We start from the raw sequence: 23547 nt of genomic DNA, 5'->3' as shown, positions 1-23547 counted from the left end.
GTCGTCCACCAAGACAGTCATGGATCTAATTTGGATGTGGGGAAACATCAGCCACAGTTAGCAAGCTGAAATTATCCCAGGAGTTGTGATAATTAGTTTGTATTGACCCCACAGACATAGTCCCTTTGACAAATACGAGAAATATCATCAGCAGATAAGCAAGAGCAGAATTACAACATGCTGATGATGAACCATCTTCTGGTGGTTTGGATCTCAGCTTCAAAAAAGTGTCACAAAATGATTCAGAAGTGGGGAATGGAGGGGGGGGGGTCAATGTGGAGAAGAGAGAAGTCTCTGGGAAGCAATCTTATTGGCTGCCACACTGAAGACTTCATTCTAAGTTGAGGCAATGACACTGACAAAATCATCCCTGGGATATCTCAAATTAAATGATATCAGACTCAATTAAAAGATACTAGACTCTGGCGTAATAAGAGAAGAAGAAGAAGAGTTTGGATTTATATCCCCCCTTTCTCTCCTGCAGGAGACTCAAAGGGGCTTACAGTCTCCTTGCCTTTCCCCCCGCACAACAAACACCCTGTGAGGTAGGTGGGGCTGAGAGAGCTCCGAGAAGCTGTGACTAGCCCAAGGTCACCCAGCTGGCGTGTGTGGGAGTGCACAGGCTAATCTGAATTCCCCAGATAAGCCTCTACAGCTCAGGTGGCAGAGCTGGGAATCAAACCCGGTTCCTCCAGATTAGATACACAAGCTCTTAACCTCCTACGCCACTGCTGCTCCTTATGGAGCCTTCACACAATCCTGACTTGGGAACCTGGTATTCAGACACAGACTTTTTTGGGGAGCCCCTGGGCTGTTGAACTCACAACTTATGTGCCCAATCCCAGTGCTGACAGCAAAAATGGGAACAATCCTGAGCATTTTGATACCCTATCTGTGTGTGTGTGTGTGTGTGTGTGTGTGTGTGTGTGTGTGTGTGTGTGTGTGTGTGGTGTCAACTCACAACTGATTCACGGTGACCCCATACAGTTTTCAAGGCAAGAGGCATTTCAGAGATCGTTTGCCACTGCTTGCTTCTACATGGGCTGAGAGAGTTCAGAGAGAACTGTGACTGGCCCAAGGTCACCCAGCAGGCTTCATGTGGAGAAGCGCGTCTCAAACCCAGTTCTCCAGATCACAGTCCATTATTCTTAACCACCACACCACGCCGGCACTCTCTCTTTCAAAGCTAGTGATTTCATGATGGTCACGCTTCAGTCTCAATTCTACCAAACAGCACATTACCAAATTCCTTGTATGGGGCAGTAAAATACATCTGGCATCTGCCCTTTCACGTGAGCCACGCTTATAGCCCCCTCTGTTCCAGAATAACTGGGCAGCCCCTGATATGGCAGAAAAACCCTCTATGAACTTGTGGGAAAGGGAGTCAACTCTGCCAAAACTCCCCAGAGCTGATGTTTCGTGCTGTGTCCACACAAGCACCAAATGAGGCATAGCCACAGAAAGGCCAAGCAAGTTCGCCACACTACTTTTGAGCGGTGATGCACAACACAAATGTGCGGAGCGATGGAATCACGCCAGAAAATCCCTCGTGTTATATAATTATGTCTCCTTCCTTCCAGCCTGGATGTTTTGAAAGAGCCCAGCTACCTTACACTTGAAGTAAAGCTGGCAAAATCGCATTTCTCAAGTGTCAAGTGGAATTATTATCCCCAATCCACCAGCTAAAAATATCACAGAATACACTCCCGTGCCAGGCAAAAGTCAGATTTGATTCTGCCGTCCCCGTAAAGATTCCCTGCCTCCTTACCCCCGCCCCCTTCCAAGTTTCTCTCACCATTTAAAATGAGACTGCTAACTTTTGGCACCGGGTGTTTCCCTCCACCCCACTCCCGTTCTCACTTTGCTCTGCCAAAAGAGAGAGAGAGAGAGAGAGAGAGAGAGAGAGACCTTTTCTTGGCACAAAGTTTTTACTTCAAAACCTACAGCCACTCCACGTCTGTGAATGAGTCCATCGCCCCAACTGTTTTCTTCCACAAGTCATTATGTTCTCATTGCTCAACATCGAGGGAGTTTTCCTTTTCGGAATTCCCTGAAACGTGACTCAGTGTTAGAAGAATCTTTAGACATAAAGGCGGTTTTTCAAACCTCCCAGAAGGGGTGTGCTTCACAGAGTCGTCAAATAATGAAAGCTTAAACAATGAGATTGTCTACTTTCATCGTTTTCGAGCGTTAAGCCGTTTTGTTCCATCCAGCCATTAGAGTCAAGCTTTGCGCTTCTTGAAAAGTATCCCGTTTATAAGGAATTGGGAACTGGGTGCATAGGAAGCGCAAAGCCACCAAGAGTTACCTGAGGCATCGTTCTTGTCACAGGCATACACAGTAATTTCCCTTCATCTGAGGAAACTCAGAAAAGCATGTGGCTGTGCCCTTTTTAAGTTTCTACCGTATGTTCTGATACTCCAAGGTTAGTTAAGATTTCATCACATGGGTGGCGGGGGGGGGGGGGGGGGCGGTGTTCTCTGAAGATTACCAGTGCAGACCTACTAAATATGTTGATGAACCTATTTACTCCTCCTCCTCCTCCTCCTCCTCCTCCTCCTCCTCCTCCGAAGAAGAAGAAGAAGAAGAAGAAGAAGAAGAAGAAGAAGAAGAAGAAGAAGAAGAAGAAGAAGAAGAAGAAGAAGAAGAAGAAGAAGAAGAAGAAGACGACGACGACGACGACGACGACGACGACGACGACGACGACGACGACGACGACATCGTCGTCTTTATGGTCAATGACCAAATATCATCAGTACATTTTTTACCACTTCAGGGAGCTTAGGGCAGTATATACAGTCTTTCCTTCCTCATCTTATCTTCAGAACAGTGTGAAATAGGCTAGACTAAAAAAAATGCTGTTTTGGTAACCCTGATGAGGGCAGAAAAATGGGTTATACAGAGGGGTATTGTGGGGTTTGCGGGCTGTATGGCCGTGTTCCAGTAGCATTTTCTCCTGATGTTTCACCTGCATCTGCGGCTGGCACCTTCAGAGGGTTACACATTTAGTAATAAGAGTAAATAATGATCACTTAGTGAGCTTTTTGAAGCAGAATGGGGATTTGAATTCAGGTCTCTCAGATAGTACTCAGAACGTGCTCCCCCCTGTATTTTTCTCTCCCATTTGAACAGGGTCACTAGGCACACTACCTGTATTGCTTAATAAACCCTGCTCAAAGGAGAGCCATAATGCTCGCCAGGTTTAATGTTAAGCCTTCTGCCTTGTTGCATGGCAGATTTAACGAGCAAGAAAAGGCTAATAGATTGTGCCCGTGTAATGATGGCTCAGTTGAATCTCTGGCCCACCAATTACTACACAGTTTCAGATTCAAGAAAATTAGATCCAAGTATGTGAATCTTACCCCTTTGCATTTACCCGATCTCCCCGCTTTATTTAGATTACACTACTTGCTGGATAATCCTGATCCTTCTCTCTGTATGATAGTGGCAGACCTTCTTCTGGAAATTACTAAATGCCAGTAGATTTCCTTCCACTTAACATTTATTTCCTGCATTGTATATGTTTTTTAATCAGTTTTTTTACTATTGTTGTACTGTTGTCTATGCCAATAAAGGCTTGCTGCTGCTGCAGATAGTACTCAGGCACTTTCTCAGCTATGAGGAGGAAGAGAGGAACTGCCAAATTTTCAAGGTGCAATAACAAGTTGTGAGTTGGCCACCCCTGCCGGCCACCCCTGCAGTGTAGGCTACCCTGCCCTCATAGGAGCTCAGCTACCCTTGTGGAACAAACAAGACTTGACTCTGGCTTCTCCTCATAAGCTCTTTACTGTCATCAGGCAGTTAACAGAACTCCTGCAAGCTTGAGTCCCTGCATCACACCAACTAACATCCCTCTTTCCCTGACTCCCTTTTATCCCTCTCAGGAGGTTCCCTCCCTCCTGGGAGCTCCCCACTCCAGCCTCCTACTGGCTGGTGAGCTGTCTGTCATGCCCTGCTGGACTGAGACTGGCTCTTCTGCTTTCCTGGTCCTCCTCCCTGATTGCAGCCTGGTTGGGGTTGTGCCAGCTCTCCCCATTTTCTAAGGCTGCAGTGGGCTGCAAACTGCCACTTGACTAGGGTTGTGCTACCTCCACTCTTTTCCCTGGAACTACTGAGGCATGCTCTGGCTGCTGAGGTTCTCTTGCCATTTCTCTGTAGTTTCTCCCAGCTCCTGGCTTTCCTGGAGGTCCCTGCTCCTGATGGGAAGTCCAAGGATGGGGTTGCTCCAGGGTCCCTGGGTGGGTATCTGTGAGAAGGAGAGGGGTGCACTGGCTGGGAGGCAGCCCCGTCTTACTTGACCAGTTAGCAAAACTACAAAGCTTGTCTGTTTGGGGCCTAGATCTGGGAGTTAGTTTTATGGAGTTAGTTTCATGCCGTTATTGTATCAGTACTCTGTGACTTTGCCTTATTCAGTCTGGCAGTTCATGAATTTATTCATAACATCATTAAATCAACCTTTTCGGAGAAGTAGTGCAACTCCTCACAACTACCATTCAACTGCCATTTTTGTTGTGTGATATGTCACCTTGTCATGCCTTAACCAAGCCTTTTCATCCCAACCGCACATGTACTAAAAACAGGCAGGCTGGGAGCACGGAAGTTACACACCTAACTGTCGAATATGTTTAGACTCCATATTAATGTGTCAGCCAGCCAGCCAGTCGGTTAACCTTTATTAGGCAAACTTTTTGAGAAGAACATAAGAACAATCACTTCTCTAAAACGAACACCCAAAACTTCACAGTGCTCTGTAAAACTTGAAAATCATTACAAGTAAGTATTTGTATCATTCTTGACTTAATATTATAAATAGGTTTGGCTAATAGAAAGCAGTTCTTCCTAAACACATCATACTTCTGAAAAAAAATGTTCCAAAGTTTCAACAGCTGTTTTACATACATTACAGATTCTATTAGAATATGGTGTTTTATTAAATCTACCATACTGCAGATCCAAAGGGAAACCCATTGCCCCTGGCCCTAGTAAAAACCATCTCTGTTTATGGTCAATCAGTAAACTAAGATAATAGGCTGTATGGCCTGGTTTAATAGTAATTCCATGATATGATGGTGAACAGGATGAGTTTGAATGACTATAGAGCCATTGCTGTTCCTGGTCCAAAAGACCTATTCTTATTTGGATTAATATTTCTCTTGGTGTCAACGCGGAGCTTTAGTTGGGCCAAACTGTAGCTGGGGCTCGCAAGGTCTCCTGGGTAGTATAGTTTCCACTTGTGCCCCTTTTCCGCCTGAATTGAACAGGCCGCTTTTCCGCCTGAACTTTTTCAGGCTGAACTAAGGTATGTTTGGAGGGGGGTGCTGTGGGGGGGAGGGGGCAACCCCCCCCTCAGGTGTGCGCCTGGTGTGTGACGGCCCCCCGTCCCCTTATAGTTTTGCCTATGTGTTAACATTAATAGTTTTTTTTCTCTAAATCTAAGTCCAAACAATGCAATTTTTGAATGATAGATTCCCACCACTTTGTTTTTCCGCAGCTCAGGAAGCATTATATAGGTTAAACCAGTGGTGAGATTCAAACAATGTAATAAGCAGTTCTGGCGGTGGGATTCAAATAATGTAACAACTGGTTGTTTACAAGCCCCATTTTAACAACCGGTTCTGACGAAGTGGTGCGAACCGGCTGAATCCCACCACTGGGTTAAACGATTAATTAAACATATTAATTTGTTACCTAACTATCAAACCTATTAATTTGTTACCTGCTCCATGTTGTAGCCGTGCTTCTCCTTAGCAATGGCGATGTATTCATCCACTGGAGAGAAAAAAGAGATAATTTGAAGATTAGACTTTGAACGAGATCTCAACAAACCATTTCCTTCCCCTGGTTAAGACCATGTCCGCTTCATTCCTGTTGTACATGGATCAGACAGGAAATTACTACAACAGACACTGCACTGAACACTGGAGAAGAATTCATGCACTCTGGGAACATCTCAGAACTGACCAAAAGGCTTAGTCAAGAGAGAAGCTTGGTACACCTTGTAACCGGGGAATAAGACCGTGGCTCAGCAGTAGAGCACCTGCTTTTCAATCCCTGGCATGTCTGCCCGAAGGAGCTAGAAGCAGTTAGGAATGACTTCTCTTCCCCTGAGACCTTAGAAGGCTGCTGCCAGTCACACAGACAATACTGAGCTCTACATATCCACAGTCTGCCTCAGTAGAAGGCAGCTTTACATGCTCAAGTGCTTCCCTACAACACTGCATCTGTCATCTGCTTGGTTGAAGGCGCCTGCAGCCTTATGAGGCTTATCTGGTGAACCAGATGTGTTTCTGCACTCCTGCATGCCAGCTGGGTGACCTTGGGCTAGTCACAGTTCTTCGGAACTCTCTCAGCCCTACCTACCGCACCAGGTGTCTGTTGTGGGGAGAGGAAGGGAGAGGAGCTTGTAAGCCATCTTGAGTCTCCTTACAGGAAAGAAAGGTGGGGTATAAATCCAAACTCTTCTCTCTCTCTTCTTGATCAAAAAGCCCCCATCTGGTACCATTCCCTGTCTATCCAAAAAGCCTCCATCTGATACCATTCCCTGTGAGCTCCCAAAGGCAACTGGTGGGCCACTGTGAGTACCAGAGTGCTGGACTAGATGGACTCTAGTCTGATCCAGCAGGCTAGTTCTTATGTTCTTATGTTCTTACCACTCTGAGATCAGTAAACCAAGTGTCATCAGGTTAGGCTGAGTTCAAATTGTTGATCACAATGTCGAATTCGACTTTTCTATCTCATTGCAAGCACTGAACTGTTGGTTTGGAACGGCCTGAAAGTCTGGACCTCTCCAGTTTACTTTAAATCAGTGGTTCTTAACCTGGGGGTTGGGACCCCTTTGGGGGTCGAACAACCCTTTCACAGGGATCGCCTAAGACTCTCTGCATCAGTGTTCTCCATCTGTAAAATGGATAAATGTTAGGGTGGGGGGCTCACCACAACATGAGGAACTGTATCGAAGGGCTGCGGACTTGGGAAGGTTGAGAACCACTGCTTTAAATTATAGCTTCTCTTTCGTGTGTTCACCTACTTCATGCTCAAGAACTCTGCTCGTGAAGGATCGACTACTTATCGGCAGCCCTAGTCCTCTTAACCACTTTCCTCTTAGATACAGCGCAGCTGCCATTAACTGCCTTTTAGCACTAAGCCAAGCTCACCTTCCAGATTGTATTTTAACCATTTTTATCATCTCTGAAGATCTATAAAGGAAGAGGGATTAAAAAGTTCTCTTATAAATTAGATTCTTCGCATCCTAACGTCTGCAGCAATTAAAGTCAGAGATTTTACTGTCCATTAAGGTGCTTCTCGGGAGCTTCCGGCATAGTTCGAGAACACGGGAGGGATTTTAAAAAGGAGCATTCTCTTTCAACGGGAAGTTTAAGGAGCATTCACTTGACTCCAGACTGAACTCTGCGTCAAAATAATTACCAACTGCAGCTGCATGGAGAGGCCGTTGCAACATGCACAGGAGGAGGGACAGCGCAAAACCAGAGGAGCAGCAAATCAGCCTTGCCAAATGGAGAGGCTCCTGTGCAGGAGGAAAGTAGGGCCATGATAGATCATTTCATTACCTTGAGAAATTATTGATAGCGGATGAGCCTGTTCCAGGGAGCCTGCTTGACATTCCACACACAAGCGCCATCCCACCCGGCTTTGTGGCTTACGGCTATTAGGTTTCAAAAATGAAATGGAAATCTATGCTTGAATCGTCATCCTTCTTCGAGAGGGGAGCAGAGGTGGGGGACGTTTTGTACATCATGGACTAAATACGCAGGAGGCTCTGCGCCCCACTGAACTACGTACCTTTCAATACGCAAGGACGTTTTGGGGGGGCAGGGGGTATTTCAAAGTGCAATTCTTTCCTCTACCTGAAGTGTGTGGTCACACAGCCCAGCGAGGGCTGTACCACATATTGCTTCTGCAGATTTCCGGCTCCCGATTCACAGAGCTCTGCCATTTTCAGACCAGGAGATAAGGCTATATTGTTAACCCAGCCTAGCAAATGAATCTCTCAAAGTTATGAGCCTCCCAAAAAGAATGGAGGGTTTAATGTATTGTCAAAGGCTTTCACGGCCGGAATCACTGGGGAGTTGTATGGTTTCCAGGCTGTATGGCCGTGTTCTAGCAGCATTTTCTCCTGATGTTTCGCCTGCATCTGTGGCTGGAATCCCCTGAAGATGGCAGCCACAGATGCAGGCGAAACGTCAGGAGAAAATGCTATTGGAACACAGCCATGCAGCCTGGAAACCACACAACACCCCAATGGAGGGTTTACTTGCCCACACATACCTGTGCTTAGTCATTTGTGACATACTGACAGTAGGAAGGGGTTACAGGAGCCTTGCAGATGACCTTATGAAAATTACTAGCTTGCCACATGGGAACTGAAAAGAAGAAATCCTCCTTGAAGTTCCTCTAATCCCAAACTGTGCAAAAACACAGATCTATCAGAAAAGAGGGAGAGAGAGAGTGCACATGAGATAGGTCTTCTGGGGTTATCAAATTAATGTTCAGGGATTTTCTTGCATTTTTGGCTTTGATGCATCGTCATAGGGGCACTGAGGAACATCTAGAAAAAGCCCTCTGCACTACAGTTGCTATGTACTCCCCCTTGCAGATTTTAATTGCCCTAACAACAAAGCAAAACATGATTTGTCCAAGCTGGCCTCCTCCTTTATGCAACAGCTTTGCAGGGTTTTGTGAATGAGCTTTGGATTCCTTACCACTTCAGCGTGGGGCAGAGTCTGCTAAAACTCAGGTCAAATGCCTCTTACTGCCAGGGTTTAGCTCAAGACCACACAAAGATGGTTGCTGAATGTTGCGTAGCTCTAGGAATCACCAGAAACCCTCCCGTAAAATTATAGGTTTCCTGGCGATTCCTAGAACTACCAAATGTCACCTCTTGGGTTTTCCTTGGAACTGACGTCATGGTGCGAATGGGGGTGTATTTACCGTGTTTCCCCGAAAATAAGACAGGGTCTTATATTAATTTTTGCTGTAAAAGTTGCATTAGGGCTTATTTTCAGGGGATGGCTTATTTTTTGCGCCCCAGGGGAATAGCGCCCAGGGGGCGGGAGTGTTCCAGGGGCATTCCGGGGGTGGGCAGGGGTGTGGCAGGGGCGCAGGCTGCGTAGGGGAACCCATAACTAGGGCTTATTTTTGGAATAGGGCTTATATTTCAGGCATCATCCAAAAATACCAAAAAATCATGCTGGGGCTTTTTTTTCGGGGTAGGCCTTATTTTCAGGGAAACAGTATTTCACCCACTTCCTCTCAGAGCAGCAGCACGCCACAAGGCAGGCCACAAAATGATCACAAAAATGAGAGAAATGGGCAGTCCTACCATTCAAGGAGAATCCGCATTGTCTTGATCCGCTAACCGGGTGCTTCTCTAAATGTTCTGATTGGGGGAAAAAATAATAAAAAGGTACAAATAGGTGTGCTTTTTCAAAAGGCTTCGTAGAAAGCTTCCGGCAGTGAAGCTGAACTGAGTTCGGTTAATCTCTCTTGTGTGTGCATGCGTCAGGGGTAGGCTCAGGCTAACGGGGAAAATGCTACACATCACGGCCTGTGAGTCACTGCTGGGTCACCGGTTCCTCAGCAGCCTGCAGGCAATTTCTAGTCCTCGGTCACCACTGGGCTCACTGAGACTGTGCTAACCTACCCTGACCTCTTCACCAGAGCAAGGAAGAAAGATAAATAAACGTCTCTATTTGAGGCTGTGATGATGTCAGAAAAGAAGCAGAAGGAAACCCCCTCAATTCCCAAAACTATGCAACAGACCACACTAGATGGTGGGTTGGGGAGGAATGAACTTTCCTCAGATTCTCTTCAATGCCTGGTGAGGTTTTAATTTCACGATGAGGCTCAACTTCCTGCTTTTCAACTTCCAGATCAGTGCTAATGGGAGACCTTGAAAAAAACTGCACTTGATTGTCAACGAGAACCCACCAGAGCTACACTTTTGGTTTTGCGATCTTGTCTGGACCCCCGAGGACTACGAAGCCGAGCTTCAAACAAAGAGTTATCACGGGCTAATTTGTCTGCCATTGTGTTCTTCCTTCAGTCAACCCTTGATCTACAGAAGCGCAATTGTTTCAGAATGGCTACTGAGCAATCCACTGACACCTTGACATCTCTTCCAAAACGGCTGCCGGAGGCGATTAGTTTTCCAGCCACCTGGAAGGCTGGGCATATACTGGGAACTGATGTAGGACACACATTTTATTTCGTTTACTTAATTCATTTCTATTCTTCCTTTCCGCCAAAGACTCAAGGTGGATCACAAAGATTGGGGGGGGGGGGACCCAACGGAATAAAATACATACATTGAACCCCAGCTGAAATTTTTCAACAGACACTAAAGCATGTATTTAAAATCAAAGCATACATTGAAAATGTTGATTCATTAACAATATTTCTTATAACAATGATCTCTAAATGATTCCATTGAGACACATACTTCAGAAGTCGGTGTTGCTTTAAGCCTTGCACAGGTGTCAAACTCGCGGCCCTCCAGATGTTATGGACTACAGCATGATGCTGGCAGGGGATGATGGGAACTGTAGTCCATAACATCTGGAGGGCCGCGAGTTTGACACCTGTGCCTGAGTTTAAGGAAAGACAGTTTAGAACGGGGGTATCCAACTCTGGTGCTTCAGATGTTCATGGACTACAATTGGCCATGCCAGCAGGGGCTGATGGGAATTGTAGTCCATGAACATCTGAAGAATTAGAGTTGGACACCTCTGGTTTAGAATCGATGTTAAGCCATTGTGGAAGAATTCATATGGCAGCCAGTGTGGTGCAGTAGTTAGAGTACCTGGGAATCTCCAGGTTCAGATCCCCCCCACCCCCGCCACAACAATCTCTCACCCTTTTAATGTATCTCAAGAAGGTTATAGAAATGCTAAGAAAAATAGTGGAACGGGGGGGGGGGGGGATCAAGGGGTTTGTCAGAAACCTGCTCCTGCAAGAAAAGGCCAAAATGCTTGGGACTTTTTAAGACCGGAGAAGCAGAGAAAAAGAGCTAAAGGGAAAACAATAAATGTGGGAAAATTTTCTCCTCTCAGAATAATTAAGCTTGCGGTCACTCGCTGTACAAAAGAAGATTTAGTGATAGCTAACTTCACACGTCGCTCATGAAGCGCATTCAAGTTAGCTGTCCGCTGCTGTAGAAATGCGGCAGAATGATCTAGCAGAGTGGATTGCACCTCTTCGGACAATATTTTGGGAAATTCACAATGTTTAATCTTTCCTAATGGAGGGAGTTGGAGTTTCCCCAACTCGCACATAAAAGAACATTGAAAATGGTTTAATTCAGGAGTTGTACGAACAGGTACAACCTATGCTACACCACTTCATTCAACAAAATGTGTAGCGCTAGAAGGATCGGAAAAACCAGTGGGAAAGGACTATCAGCAGTTATCGGGCGAGAACTCAGCAGAGCCTCCACAGTAGAAAGAAGCATCTCCAAATCTCTGAAGTGGGGGACAAAGAAAAGAGCCAGTGTTGCAGGAACCATATCCTAAACTCGTGGCCATGCTGGCAGGGGCTGATGGGAATCGTAGTCCATAACATCTGGAGTGCCAAAGGCTCGCCACCAAACTAAATGACACTACTGACTGGGCCCAGACAAAGCAATTTTAGGCCCCTGTGTTTATATGCCTTTGCTTCTTCCATGTGTCAGATCTTAGCGTAGGCAAAGAGGTTTAACGGCATTTCGTTCACAGATTTTGGGCCACTTGTTGCATGTGTTGCTTTCCATTTCCATTTATCACGCACACCTCGCACATTTTGATCTCCTGTGATGTTCATCCAGCACTTTTCGCCGACTTGCATTCGTAGGATGCCAATAAGATCAGCAAGAGGCAATCTCTCACCCTTTTAACATATATATCTATACACTAGCAGTAAAGCCCATTGTATGAACAAATACAGCGGATTCTATAAAACTGTTAGTGGGTTAACAGACCTTTCCTGCCTATTCTCCCACCTCAGCCCCTTGTCATCAGCCCCTCTTTCTCCTCCTGTTCCCAGCTGCCTGTATCACTAAGCAACAATTAACAGTGCAGTTGCGGCCCACCCACAGGTAAGCCCCACCCCCCAAGTCAATTGGCTGGAAGTGAGTCAGGCATGACGACTGGCTAGAAGTGAGTTGTCGCCACTACAGCTAGCCTTTTACATAATAGATACATCTGTGCCCTCCAAAGTTCGATTTAATTCACAGAAATTATAATATAAATTAAAAGCTACAGAAGCACCAAAAAGGGGCCAGACACTAGGACTGCCAGGCTCTAAATGGTGATCTCCTGGAATGACAACTAATCCTCAACATTCTCCATCCTTTCTCCTGGAGATCCATTCTCCTGGAGGAACTAGCTGCTCTGGAGGGCAGGCTCTATGGCATTGTATCCCATTGTAGTTCCACCACTTCCCAATGAGGTTCCTCCTCCTCTGTGGTATTATACCCCACTGAGGCTCCACCCCCCACCCCCCGTTCCACTTGGGAATCATAAAGAACATGGAGTAAACTCTTAAAGCTATCTCCTGCCAAGGGACCACCTCTTTTGCTTGAATGTCTCTGAAATGTTCGATAGCCAGGAAGGTTCTCCTGCCCGTGGCCTAATTTTGAGCGACTGGTGACTTTAGAAACTGCTCTGGAGGGGTTCGCAGGAACTCTATGGTGTAGCCTCTTGGAGCCACCTCTGTGACCCAGGAGTCTGCACTAGACTGGAGCCATTGTTCCTGGAACAAGAAAAGTCTGCCCCTCACTGGAGGAGAGTTTGAGGCATGCTTTACTTGATTTTCCCGCTCCTCCAGGTCTGTATTCCTTTAGGAGAGAACTTCTTGTGGAAGGGGTTCTTTCTGAAGGAGGATCGCTGAGAGTTCCAGTTGGTTCTTTCAGAGCAGGGGTGTCCAACTCTGGCGCCCCAGATGTTCATGGACTATGATTCCCATCAGTCCCTGCCAGCATGACAAATTGCCTACGACTTCCATCAGACCCTGCCAATTGGCCATGCTGGCAGGGGCTGATGGGAATCGTAGTCCATGAACATCTGGGGCGCCAGAGTTGGACACCCCTGTTTTAGAGTCTTGCCGGAACTTGGGCAAGGAATGTTGGGTGCAGAAGGAATGACCATAGGACAAGCACCTGGTGCGTGGCATGGCCTTGGTCTTGTCCTCGGTCTCAATGAGAATGTGGTCTAGATTGGGGGGGCCAAGTAGTTTCTCCCTGTAAAGGTGTAAGCAGACACAACAGTGTCTGCTAGTAGCTGCCCTGGCAGAAAAGGAAAAACCTCCAAGCAAGGTACTCCTTGGATGAGAACAAAGCGCTCGCTCCGATGAATGTGTCGAAAATTTCCAGCATTTTCGAACGTGCGAACGAGCCCCCAGCGATCGTCTGAGCTCATCTGTCAGCGGCCCGCTAAGGATGAACATCTTTTTTTCACTCTAATCCTTTTAGTTAATTATGAAAAATGGAAAGCTTAAGTAACCATCAGCAACTGAGATTAATTAAGGAATAATCAGTAATTTTTCATAAACACCAAGTCCCCGCTCATTTAGAAAGCCATTATACACGGCAACTTCCAGTGATAGAACTGGCTGTATAAAAACCAATTTCCAGAAGAAAACTATTTTGGAGGTGGGGGGACGCTGCCGCTGCCGCCGCCGCCACCACACAAAACAAAAGATAAATATTCCCTGCTTTTCCTTGGCGGCCGCTGTTTTTAAGTCGTTTTACGTTTTCTGAAGGGTGACATTTATTCTGGGGTGGAAAAAGTCCAATCTCAAGCATTTCAGTGCAGGGGCTGTTCAGAGTTCTTATAAATGGATTTTAAAAAACAGGTTTTCCTCTCCCAGTTCCACAATCCATTTTTCCCCCCAGCCAAAACATAGGCAGCGCATCCAGCCTTTGCTCTCACACCAGTGGTTCTCAACCTTCCTAATGCCGCGACCCTTTAATACAGGTGACCCCCAACCCTAACATTTATCCATTTTACAGATGGAGAACACTGATGAAGAGACTTAGGCGACCCCTGTGAAAAGGTCGTTCGACCCCCAGGTTGAGAACCGCTGTCCCACATGGATCTGCTTGTCATTTGTGTTCATCAGCACTGAGGAGGGGTGTGTGTGTGTGCGAGATAACCTTTAACCTTTCACACATGAACCCATTTCATACTGAATAAGACCATTGGTCCATCAAGGTCCGTACTGCCTCCTCAGACTGGCAGCAGCTCCCCAGGGTCTGAGCCAGAGGTCTTTCTCATCACCAACGACCTAATCCAGGGGTGTCCAAATCTGACACTTTAGATCACAGGTGTCAAACTCACGGCCCTCCAGATGTTCATGGACTGCAATTCCCATCAGCCCTTGCCAGTATAGCCAATGCTCATGTTGGGAGGGACTGATGGGAATTGTAGTTCATGAACATCTGGTGGGCCGCAAGTTTGACACCCCTGATTAGATGTTCATGGACAACAATTCCCAATTGGCCATGCCGGCAGGGGCTGATGGGAATTGTAGTCCATAAACATCTGAAGCGCCACAGTTGGACACCCCTGACCTAATCCTTTTACACTGGCGATGATGGGGATTCAACCAGAGCCTTCTGCATGCTACTATTAAACCACACCCCCTTTTTGGTGGCAGCCGCTCAGCTCTAGAATGCCCTCCCACAACTATATGCCCGGTATCGAGCTTGTTTAACTTGACACGCCAGGTTAAGATCTCTCGCTGCGTCTGGGCATTTGATTTCTCTCCTCCCTGCCTTGCCTCTTGTTTGCTGTGATTGATGCTGGTTTTATTGCTGTGTCAAGTTTTAAGGGATATTACATTTCTGAAGGCGCTGCAGCTGCGTTGCGGCTGGCTTCAATTGTTCCATTGATTATCATCTTGTAAACTGCCATTGTCTGGGAGTCTATAAAAATGGTTTTAAATAAACAACCGGCCTTTGTAGATCCTTTGTTATTTGTAGCGGTTAAGAGCAGGGGACTCCAATCTGGACAATCGCGTTTGATTCCCAACTTCTCCACAGGTGAACCGGCTTTGTTTCCCGACACCTGCACCTGAAGCCTGCTGGGTGACCGTGAGCCAGTCGCAGTTTTCTCAGAACTCTCTCATCCCCAACTGTCTCACAGGGTGTCTGCTACGGGGAGACGAAGGGAAAGGAGCTTGGCAGCTGCTTTGAGACTCCTAACAGGAGAGAAAGACGGGGTATAATTCCAAACTCTTCTGTGGATCCTTTCCAAAAGGGACAATGTGCTTGCTTGGGATGCAACGTTATGAACGTGACCCAATATTGAAGAGATCACAAATAGATACGAAAACCACAGAGCTGGAAGGGACCTCAGGAGACACCTAGCCCAACCCACAGTGCCGTGAAGAAAATTCACAATTACCTACCTCAGTGCTCTCTGCCCAGAGGAAGGCAAAAAAACCCACCTGGATCCCTGCCCAATAGGGCCTGCAGGCAAATTCCTTCCCTCTAATGATTTCATGATCTGCCTAAGTTCACAGAATCAACATGGCTGTCATATAGTCATCTAGCCTCTGCGTAAAAACCTCCAGAGAAGCCCCCCCGCCCCCCCGGAAACCTGGGCCACTGAGGAACTGCTCTATCAGGAAGCTCTTCAGCAGTGGCTTAGGAGGTTAAGAGCTCGTGTATCTAATCTGGAGGAACCGGGTTTGATTCCCAGCTCTGCCGCCTGAGCTGTGGAGGCTTATCTGGAGAATTCAGATTAGCCTGTGCACTCCCACACACGCCAGCTGGGTGACCTGGGGCTAGTCACAGCTTCTCGGAGCTCTCTCAGCCCCACCCACCTCACAGGGTGTTTGTTGTGAGGGGGGGAAGGGCTAGGAGATTGTCAGCCCCTTTGAGTCTCCTGCAGGAGAGAAAGGGGGGATATAAATCCAAACTCTTCTTCTTCTTCTCTTCTTAATGCTTTGTCGGAAACTCTGGATTTCATTGCAACCTGTCAGTTCTGGTCCGCCCTTCCGCAGCAACAACAAATACAACTCCTCTCCATCCTCTATATGACAGCCCTTCAAATATTGGAAGATGGCGATCATGTCACCTCGTAGCGGTCTCTTCTTCAGGCTAAACCTGTCCAACTCCTTCAACATCGCCTCATAGGACTTGGGTCTCCAGACCCCACATCACCATCACTGTCCTCCTCTGGACACATCCGAGCTTCTCAACGTCCTTCTCCAACAGGGGTGCCCAAAACTGAACACAATGCGCCAAGAAAGAGTGCCTACTACTTTCCTCTCGCCAACCCTGCTCTTCCCTGTGGGTGAGAATAAAGTCCAATATAGAAGTCCTGTTTGTTTCCTTTTCCATGATCTGGAAAAGGAAGTTGTCAGCAAGACAAGTCAGGAATTCATCAGACTTTCCACTTTTTGGCAGTTGGATTTCCTACAGATACCAGGGGAACTGAAATCCCCCATGATCCCAATGTCCCAGGCTCAAAGAGGTTGGGGACACCTATTGTAGCTCCACCCCAATGGTAGTTGCCTGGCAGCAATTCCTGTCCCTCTAGAAGCCATTTTGTCATTGGCCCTGCCCTTCATGGCAGCCATTTTGGGTGCCGCCCACAATCCTCTCTCAAAATTCCACAAGGCCCTTGGGCTTAACGTGGATGAACACACAGAGCTGCCTTACACTGAATCTTATCTTTAAATGATCAAGTTCAGTGTTCTATACTCAGGTATCTCAGGTATAGGTCTCTTACATCATCTGCTACCTGATCCAAGTTTGAAACTGGAGATGCTGGGGACTGAACCCATGACCTTCTGCATGATAAATATCTGCTCTATCACAGGCTCTCCAAAGAAGATGGAAAGCTTCCTAACAAACGTACCCCCACGACGCACAGATTTGCAAACGTTCATGACTTTAGGTTCACATTTGAAACAGTTTATTTGGGCACCTAGAAAACGATGCGTAAACTGGGTGCCCGAGGCTATGACTGATGCTGATGAGCTTTTTGTGCAAACGCTCTGCAAACCTTTCTCGAGCCTTCACGTGGGCAGATGGTTCTTTTTATGAATTAGTAATGCATATAAGCGGCTTCCGCAAGAAGCCAACTTCTAAAATTTCATTCTGTTAAGGGCACGGTCGTACAAGTCCAATATCCCACAAGTCCTCCGGGGCTGCAACGTTTAGTTGAATGACTGGATTGAGTAGTCAAAACCTTTTGATCAATTGAAGGAAAAAAAAAAGAGGAGCTGGCCCACAAAATATTTTATTCCTTATACAAGTACTTAGGAAACCACAGGTGACTGCCTCTATCTTAAAAGAGGCATTCTCCCCTCTGTTAAATAGGAAGGGAGCGGCTCTTCCAAGACAGCGAATGCTGCATCATCCAACCCCCCCCCCCCCAAAAAAACCACACATAACAAAACCAGAAGTATGAAGGAAATGACAAATCACATCTGTTAATCCCTTGCCTTGAAAAACCTTGCTGGGTCACCACAGCTTGGCCGTGACGTGACAGCACAAACACACGCACACACCCTATTTCAGGTTTTATCTGTATGCAAATTTATCCCAAAGAGGCAAATCAACAAAGATTTCTTTTACAGGGTGGTAATCATAAAGACATCCACTATTTGAAAAAGGATGCTGTGGGGGGAAAGTACATCTCGAAGAGATATCGGTTGGGGGGAAAAAAACTGTAGCGCTTTGAGTAAGCTGCTATATGGCTATTTGGGGTTGGGTCTGCTTCCAGATCCATTAGCTACTATGCAGCCCATTAACAACAGCTTTGCCATTTTCGATTCCATTCGACAGGGCAGAGCCTCTGAAGCTAGAGCCGCCCCCCCCCTCCACCCACGCACGCCACGGTCTTTAAATCTTGCTTCCTAGCCACTCTGCCGGCTACATACGGATTGCTGCAAAAAGGACCTATGGACCCTCTCCCCACATCGCGGCGAGGGGATGCGTGCAAGCCGAGCCCACGGAAAGCTTAAGAGATCCTAAAGCAAAGCTACCCCAGCAAACCTTAATTCACCGGTACGTGACAAGGTACCGCAAGGAGGTTCTGAACACCTTGTCTGTTACGTGCCGAAATGCACTGAGAGAACAGGGTGACTTGAGGACACAGCAGCAGTTCCAAGCAGCATTCCCCGTATTAGTATGCCTGCTGCGGGTTCTAGCATTGATCAAACAATGAGAAGGCTAAGGCAGAAGCAAGCAAAGATCTCTCATTCCGCCCTTCCTGGTCCAAAATCCATTATCATATAGCAGACCCAACGCCGATCTCTTGCATACAAATCTGAAAGCCCCATCAAGCCCCGGGAACGCAGTGACAGCCTAAACAAAATACCTGGAACGGTTTTAACCTTTTCTGTAAAAGAAGGAGAGAGAGCAAGAGAGAGAGAGAGAGAGGAATGAACCAGTAGTATTGCTTTGCGGATAGCAGGTGGGTCGGCGCTGAGAATATCTGCAATGCAACGCTGCCACCTTGTGGCGTTCTTGCGCAGCTGCTGCAAGAAGGTGACCCCACGGAAAAAAGGGGAAATCCAGTTTTGCGCAGTTTGGAAACTGCTGAAGTGATCCATAGCCTGCTATCCATCTGCTGTGGCCTGCGAGGAGTGTCAACAACTCTTCCGTTTATAAACAACTGGGCAGGTTACACGGAGAGGAAGACTTCAGCTCTTGAAATATGCAAGCATGGGTCAAGATTGGCAGTCTGGTATTTGTTTTCACACTTTAAATGTATTTGTGGTTTCTGTTTTTCTTGAGAATTGCTTGAAATTGTATGAAAGATCAAACGATATTAATTTTTTTAAAGACATTATATCTGGGAGGAAAAAGATTCCACAGTGAATAGACGCCTACAGCAAAACGCTCATTATTCAGGACTGATAGGACCAGCAGACAGGCTGGATTAGGGTTGCCAGGTCCTCTGTGGCCACCAACAGGAGTTGGCGGGGATGGGGTAAAGTTGTGAGATCCAGTTGGGGAACTCCTAGAGATTTGGGTATGGAGCCTTGGGACACCAGTGGGATACGGTGCCTCTTATTCCACCCTCCAAAGCATCCATTTTCTCCAGGGGAACAAATCTATGTAGTCTGGAAATCAGTTGTGATTCCTAGATCCCAATGCCAAAAACGAGAATTAAAAGTTTGAGACAACACAGGAGCCGATGCCTCACTTCCGGATTCAACTGAACCACCTGGAAGGGCCTCTGAAATATCGTAACCAGCTATGCAGCACTGGAGAGGAGCCAGTGGGAAAGCAGTAATAGCTATTTGACTTTGCTTTCAACGCACTGCTCTCATTACTGGTTTATGGCATCTCAACGATGATTTGATTAGAAGTTTCTTTGTTTTAGAAAGGAAGTATTTTTTCAGTTTTACTGGTAATTATGGGAGTTTTAGATGCAGTGGTGTATTTGCCTAGGGACAGGAAGTACCCTCTGTCCCAGGTGCCACTGATCTGGTCACACAGGGGCGCAAAATCGTCCCCCCACATGATCAGGAAGACGGCAAGGAAGCAGAAAGTCCTGCTGCCTTGTAATCTTCTGGCGCCCTCGGCCCCACCCATGTCATTATTGAAATGGGTGGGGCCAAGGAAGCCAAAAGACCCCCCCCAAAAAAGCCTCGGCCCCCTCCCGGCTGCCAGCTCGAAGCTGGCAGCCTCTTCTGCCCTCCCCTCTGGGGAGGACAGAAGCGACTGGAAGGCTCCATGCTGGGGTGGGGCTCAGAGATGGGGCCAGGGGTGGAGGTGCGTGAAGAACGGATGCACCCCAAGTTGCTGCCAACTATTCATTTGTTACTTGTGTGTCTCTGAAGTACTTAGCAATGTTAACAGAGACAGGCAGACTTAGATCCATATTGGTCATACAATAGCCCTTATAATTATTATAATGTATTATTGTTATAAGGTATTGTATACCCCCTTTCCTCCTCAGTGGGGACCCAAAGCAGCTTATAACATTATTTTCCCCTTTTCCATTTTATCCTCAAAACACCAATACCTGAGGTAAATTATGGGGGCGGAGAGTGACAGAGAGAAACAGAGACTAGCCAAAAGTCTAGCCTTCGACAATACATTAGCCAAAAGCCTTCGACGATACATTAGCCAAAAGTCATCCAGTAAGTTTATGTGGACACGGTAGGATTTGAGGTTGGGGCTTCCAGATCCTAGACCAGCACACCTAACTACTACATCTAGCTACTACACCACATAGGAGCCAATGCACGGCAGAAGAAGATCAGAGATCATCGCATCAAAAGACAGAACAAGTCCACGAGCAGTCCATGTGTGCTGGAAAAAAACTTCCAAGTAACAGAACTTTTTGTTAAGAACGAAGAGAACATGCACATTGCGTTCTTCAGCTAATATCTTCCTAGCCATCTTGGCACCTTCCTCACATAAAAAGAATGCAGTAATTAATTTGGATGCTGTTTTTAAGTCGATTACAGAATAGATGCAGCTTGAAGGATTCCGGTTACAGTAAGTCCCTCAAAGGAACAACGCAGCAAATTTTAGAAGCGTGCGCTACGACTGAGAGTAAGACTCCACACCAAGGGTGGTGGGCCAGTCCAGCCAGCACAGACTTCTTGGAAGGCAACGTAGCAGTAAGGGTCAATCAGGGCTGAAACTGACCTAAAATCCCATTTACCTTCACTCGTCTCTGGCTGGAGCATTTTGTTCCTTTATTTTAGTTCACCCACTGACAAGAACATGATGGAACAAATGGCATGGAATTAGGGAAAGTCTAAAACCAAGACAAAATCCACACATTATTTTTTATTACTAACAACCAGAAGACACAGAAGAGTGTGCCAGCTTCCAAATTTACCAGAAATCCTCATTGGGCCAGATGTTTCAAAATCAGGAAGTGGTGGTGGGGAGGAGGAGGAAGAGGAGTTTGGATTTATAACCCCCCCTTTCTCTCCAGTAAGGAGACTCAAAGGGGTTAACAATCTCCTTTCCTTCCCCCCCCCCCACAAAAAAACAACCTGAAAGGTGGGTGGGGCTGAGAGAGCTCTGAAGAACTGTGACTAGCCCAAGGTCACCCAGCTGGCATGTGCTGGAGTGAATAAGCTAATCCGATTCCCTAGATAAGCCTCCACAGCTCAAGTGGCAGAGCGGGGAATCAAACCCGGTTCTCCAGATTAGAGTGCACCTGCTCTTAACCACTACACTCACGCTGGGGGGGGGAGGGGGAAGCTGTTTCAAACCATGTTTTAAAGCAGGGGTCCCCAAACTTTTTAAACAGGGGGCCAGTTCACTGTCCCTCAGACTGTTGGAGGGCCGGACTAAAAAAAACAATGAAGAATGCACAAATGATTGTAAAATGTTTGATTTCACCTTTCAGCCTTTCTGTCATGGTCTATGTTTAGAACAGTGACCAAAGTATGTTAAGTACAGGGTGGGCTCCAAATATTGTTGGGGAATATTGTTCCAAATATTGTTGGGCTCCAAATATTGTTCCCCTGTAAAAAAAACAAAAAAGCAGAACTTTCCCAATGAAGCATTCCATCTAACCCAGGATCAGGTATCTTCCTGGGTTCTTTCCTCCCTAGCAGCCAGCGAGTGATTCGCCAGCCTGGCTGATGCCAATGGGAGTGAGGCGGAACAGAAAGCCTGACAGCAACACATGGAGTAGCCAAGAGGGAAGGGCGGAGCAGGAGTTGCCACGTGTAAGGTTTCCAACTCTGGGTCAGAAAATTAATGGAGATTTGGGGGTGCAATCTGAGAAAGGCAGGGTTTGGGGTGGGGAGCCCACCGTCCAAAGTAGTCATTTTCTCTAGGAATTGATCTCTGTCACCTGGAGGTCAGCTGTAATTCTGGGACATCTCCAGGCCTCCCCTAGAGATTGGCTACTCTTACATAGAGGTAATATCCACAAATATGTCTCCTGCCTGTGATCAGCAATGTTTAGAAAGCAGCAACTCCAGTCACAGAAAAAGAGCAGACCTGTGGGCATTGCCTTGTTGCATAGGCTGGTTGGGGAGAAAGGAGCCCAGAAGCCCAAGAGAGCTGATCTGGCAGACCCCGAAGGCCGCGGGTATCTCCAGGGCTCTGTTTTCCCTCCAGCAGACCCAACAGTCAAAGCCACGGAGACCCGTTCGCCACCTACCAGCCGGTCCCACAGGGTGGGGGGGTGGGGATCGCCCTGTTTGCTTTCAGCTGGCCTTGTTGGCAGGGGCAGAGGTGGGTAGCCCCATTCTCGGGTTGTGGGGGGCCTGAAGGCAGACAAGCGACTGCAACCACAACAACCCAGTGGGAAACCCTCCCGTGCCGCCAGACCCGAGCCCTACATCAATGGCCGTTGGGGCCGGTTCCTCCTCTCCCTCGAGACCCCACTGCACATGAATAGAGCCATCGCCGCCATGCCTGGCGGGCCGGATTAATGCCTTCAGGGGGCCACATTTGGCCCCCGGGCCGTAGTTTGGGGACCCCTGTTTTAAAGGATTGTTCTTGCCTTCCTTTCTGTTCTTACTGTTGGCAGGCAAGTAGATATAAAGTGGTACTAGGGGTGTCAAGTGTCTCTGAAGACAACCCAACACACCTGTAGTGTGCATTTATTAAATTATATATAATAAAGGGAAAAAAACCTACATTAACTACTCGCTTGTACCTAAAAAATCTTGAGGGTCTCTAAGGTGCTACTGGATTCGAATGGCGCTCTTTTATCCCCAGTCTTTCATACATTCAGTAAGATACAAGCAGCACAGTCTTCCAGCCATTCACCACAAAGTATCAAATATTGGGCTCTATCCATACGCAGCTTTGGGGGGAGGGGGGAGTAATTCTGTGCCAAGGGAGCTCAACTTTTACAATCTATATGCTATATACAAACAACTGTGGTTCACATATTAGCTTATTTTGTATAATTTGTTCAGTTTCCACCAGTCCTGCTAAGAGCCTCAAACCTCAGGGAATCATTTTTTGCCATTATCCTTCTATCATTGTGAGATGATGCATCTGATTTCCCATAGATGATGATGATGATTCTTATTCTTCATCATCATCATCATCATCATCGATATAGCAATACCTGGTGATAGAAGGGTCGCTGAAAAAGAACCCGAGAAGGTCACTATGACCATTTTAAAATCGAGATTCAGCGACTATGGCACAAACCAGCTGAGTTCGTTCCAGTGGTAATAGCCCCCTGGGTGCCATTGTGAAAACTCTATGGCTGCACTTGAAACATCTTCAAAATCGACATGTCAGATTCAAAAGGCAGCTCTGCTAGGATCTGCTTGTCGATACATTACAACATTCTAGCCCTCTGGGTAAGGCTGGAGGAGGAGGAGGAGGAGGAGGAGGAGAAAGAGGAGGAGAAAGAGGAGGAGGAGGAGAAAGAGGAGGAGGAGGAGAAAGAGGAGGAGGAGAAGGAGAAGGAGAGGAGGAGAAGAAGGAGGAGGAGGAGGAGAGGAGGAGGAGAAGGAGAGGAGGAGGAGAACAAGAGGAGGAGGAGGAGGAGGAGGAGGAGGAGGAGGAGGAGAAAGAGAAGGAGGAGGAGGAGGAGGAGGAGAAGGAGAGGAGGAGGAGGAGGAGAAGAGGAGGAGGAGGAGGAGGAAGGG

General features: G+C 47.0%; 1 protein-coding gene across 2 annotated transcripts in view; it reads right to left on the bottom strand.

Moving 5' to 3' along the window:
• The window catches only part of RCOR1 (REST corepressor 1), a 205193-nt gene that overhangs the window by 57579 nt on the left and 124067 nt on the right, over positions 1-23547 (bottom strand). For both annotated transcript variants that reach the window (XM_048485455.1, XM_048485456.1), the window contains exon 4: positions 5717-5769. In XM_048485455.1, coding sequence (XP_048341412.1) covers positions 5717-5769 — 53 coding nt within the window. The remainder of the gene's footprint in view (positions 1-5716; positions 5770-23547) is intronic.

This window comes from Sphaerodactylus townsendi, linkage group LG02 (genome assembly GCF_021028975.2).
Source record: "Sphaerodactylus townsendi isolate TG3544 linkage group LG02, MPM_Stown_v2.3, whole genome shotgun sequence".
Classification (NCBI taxonomy): Eukaryota; Metazoa; Chordata; class Lepidosauria; order Squamata; family Sphaerodactylidae; genus Sphaerodactylus; species Sphaerodactylus townsendi.
Note: the sequence above shows the minus strand (reverse complement) of the source record. Positions and strands in the feature narration are given on the sequence as shown.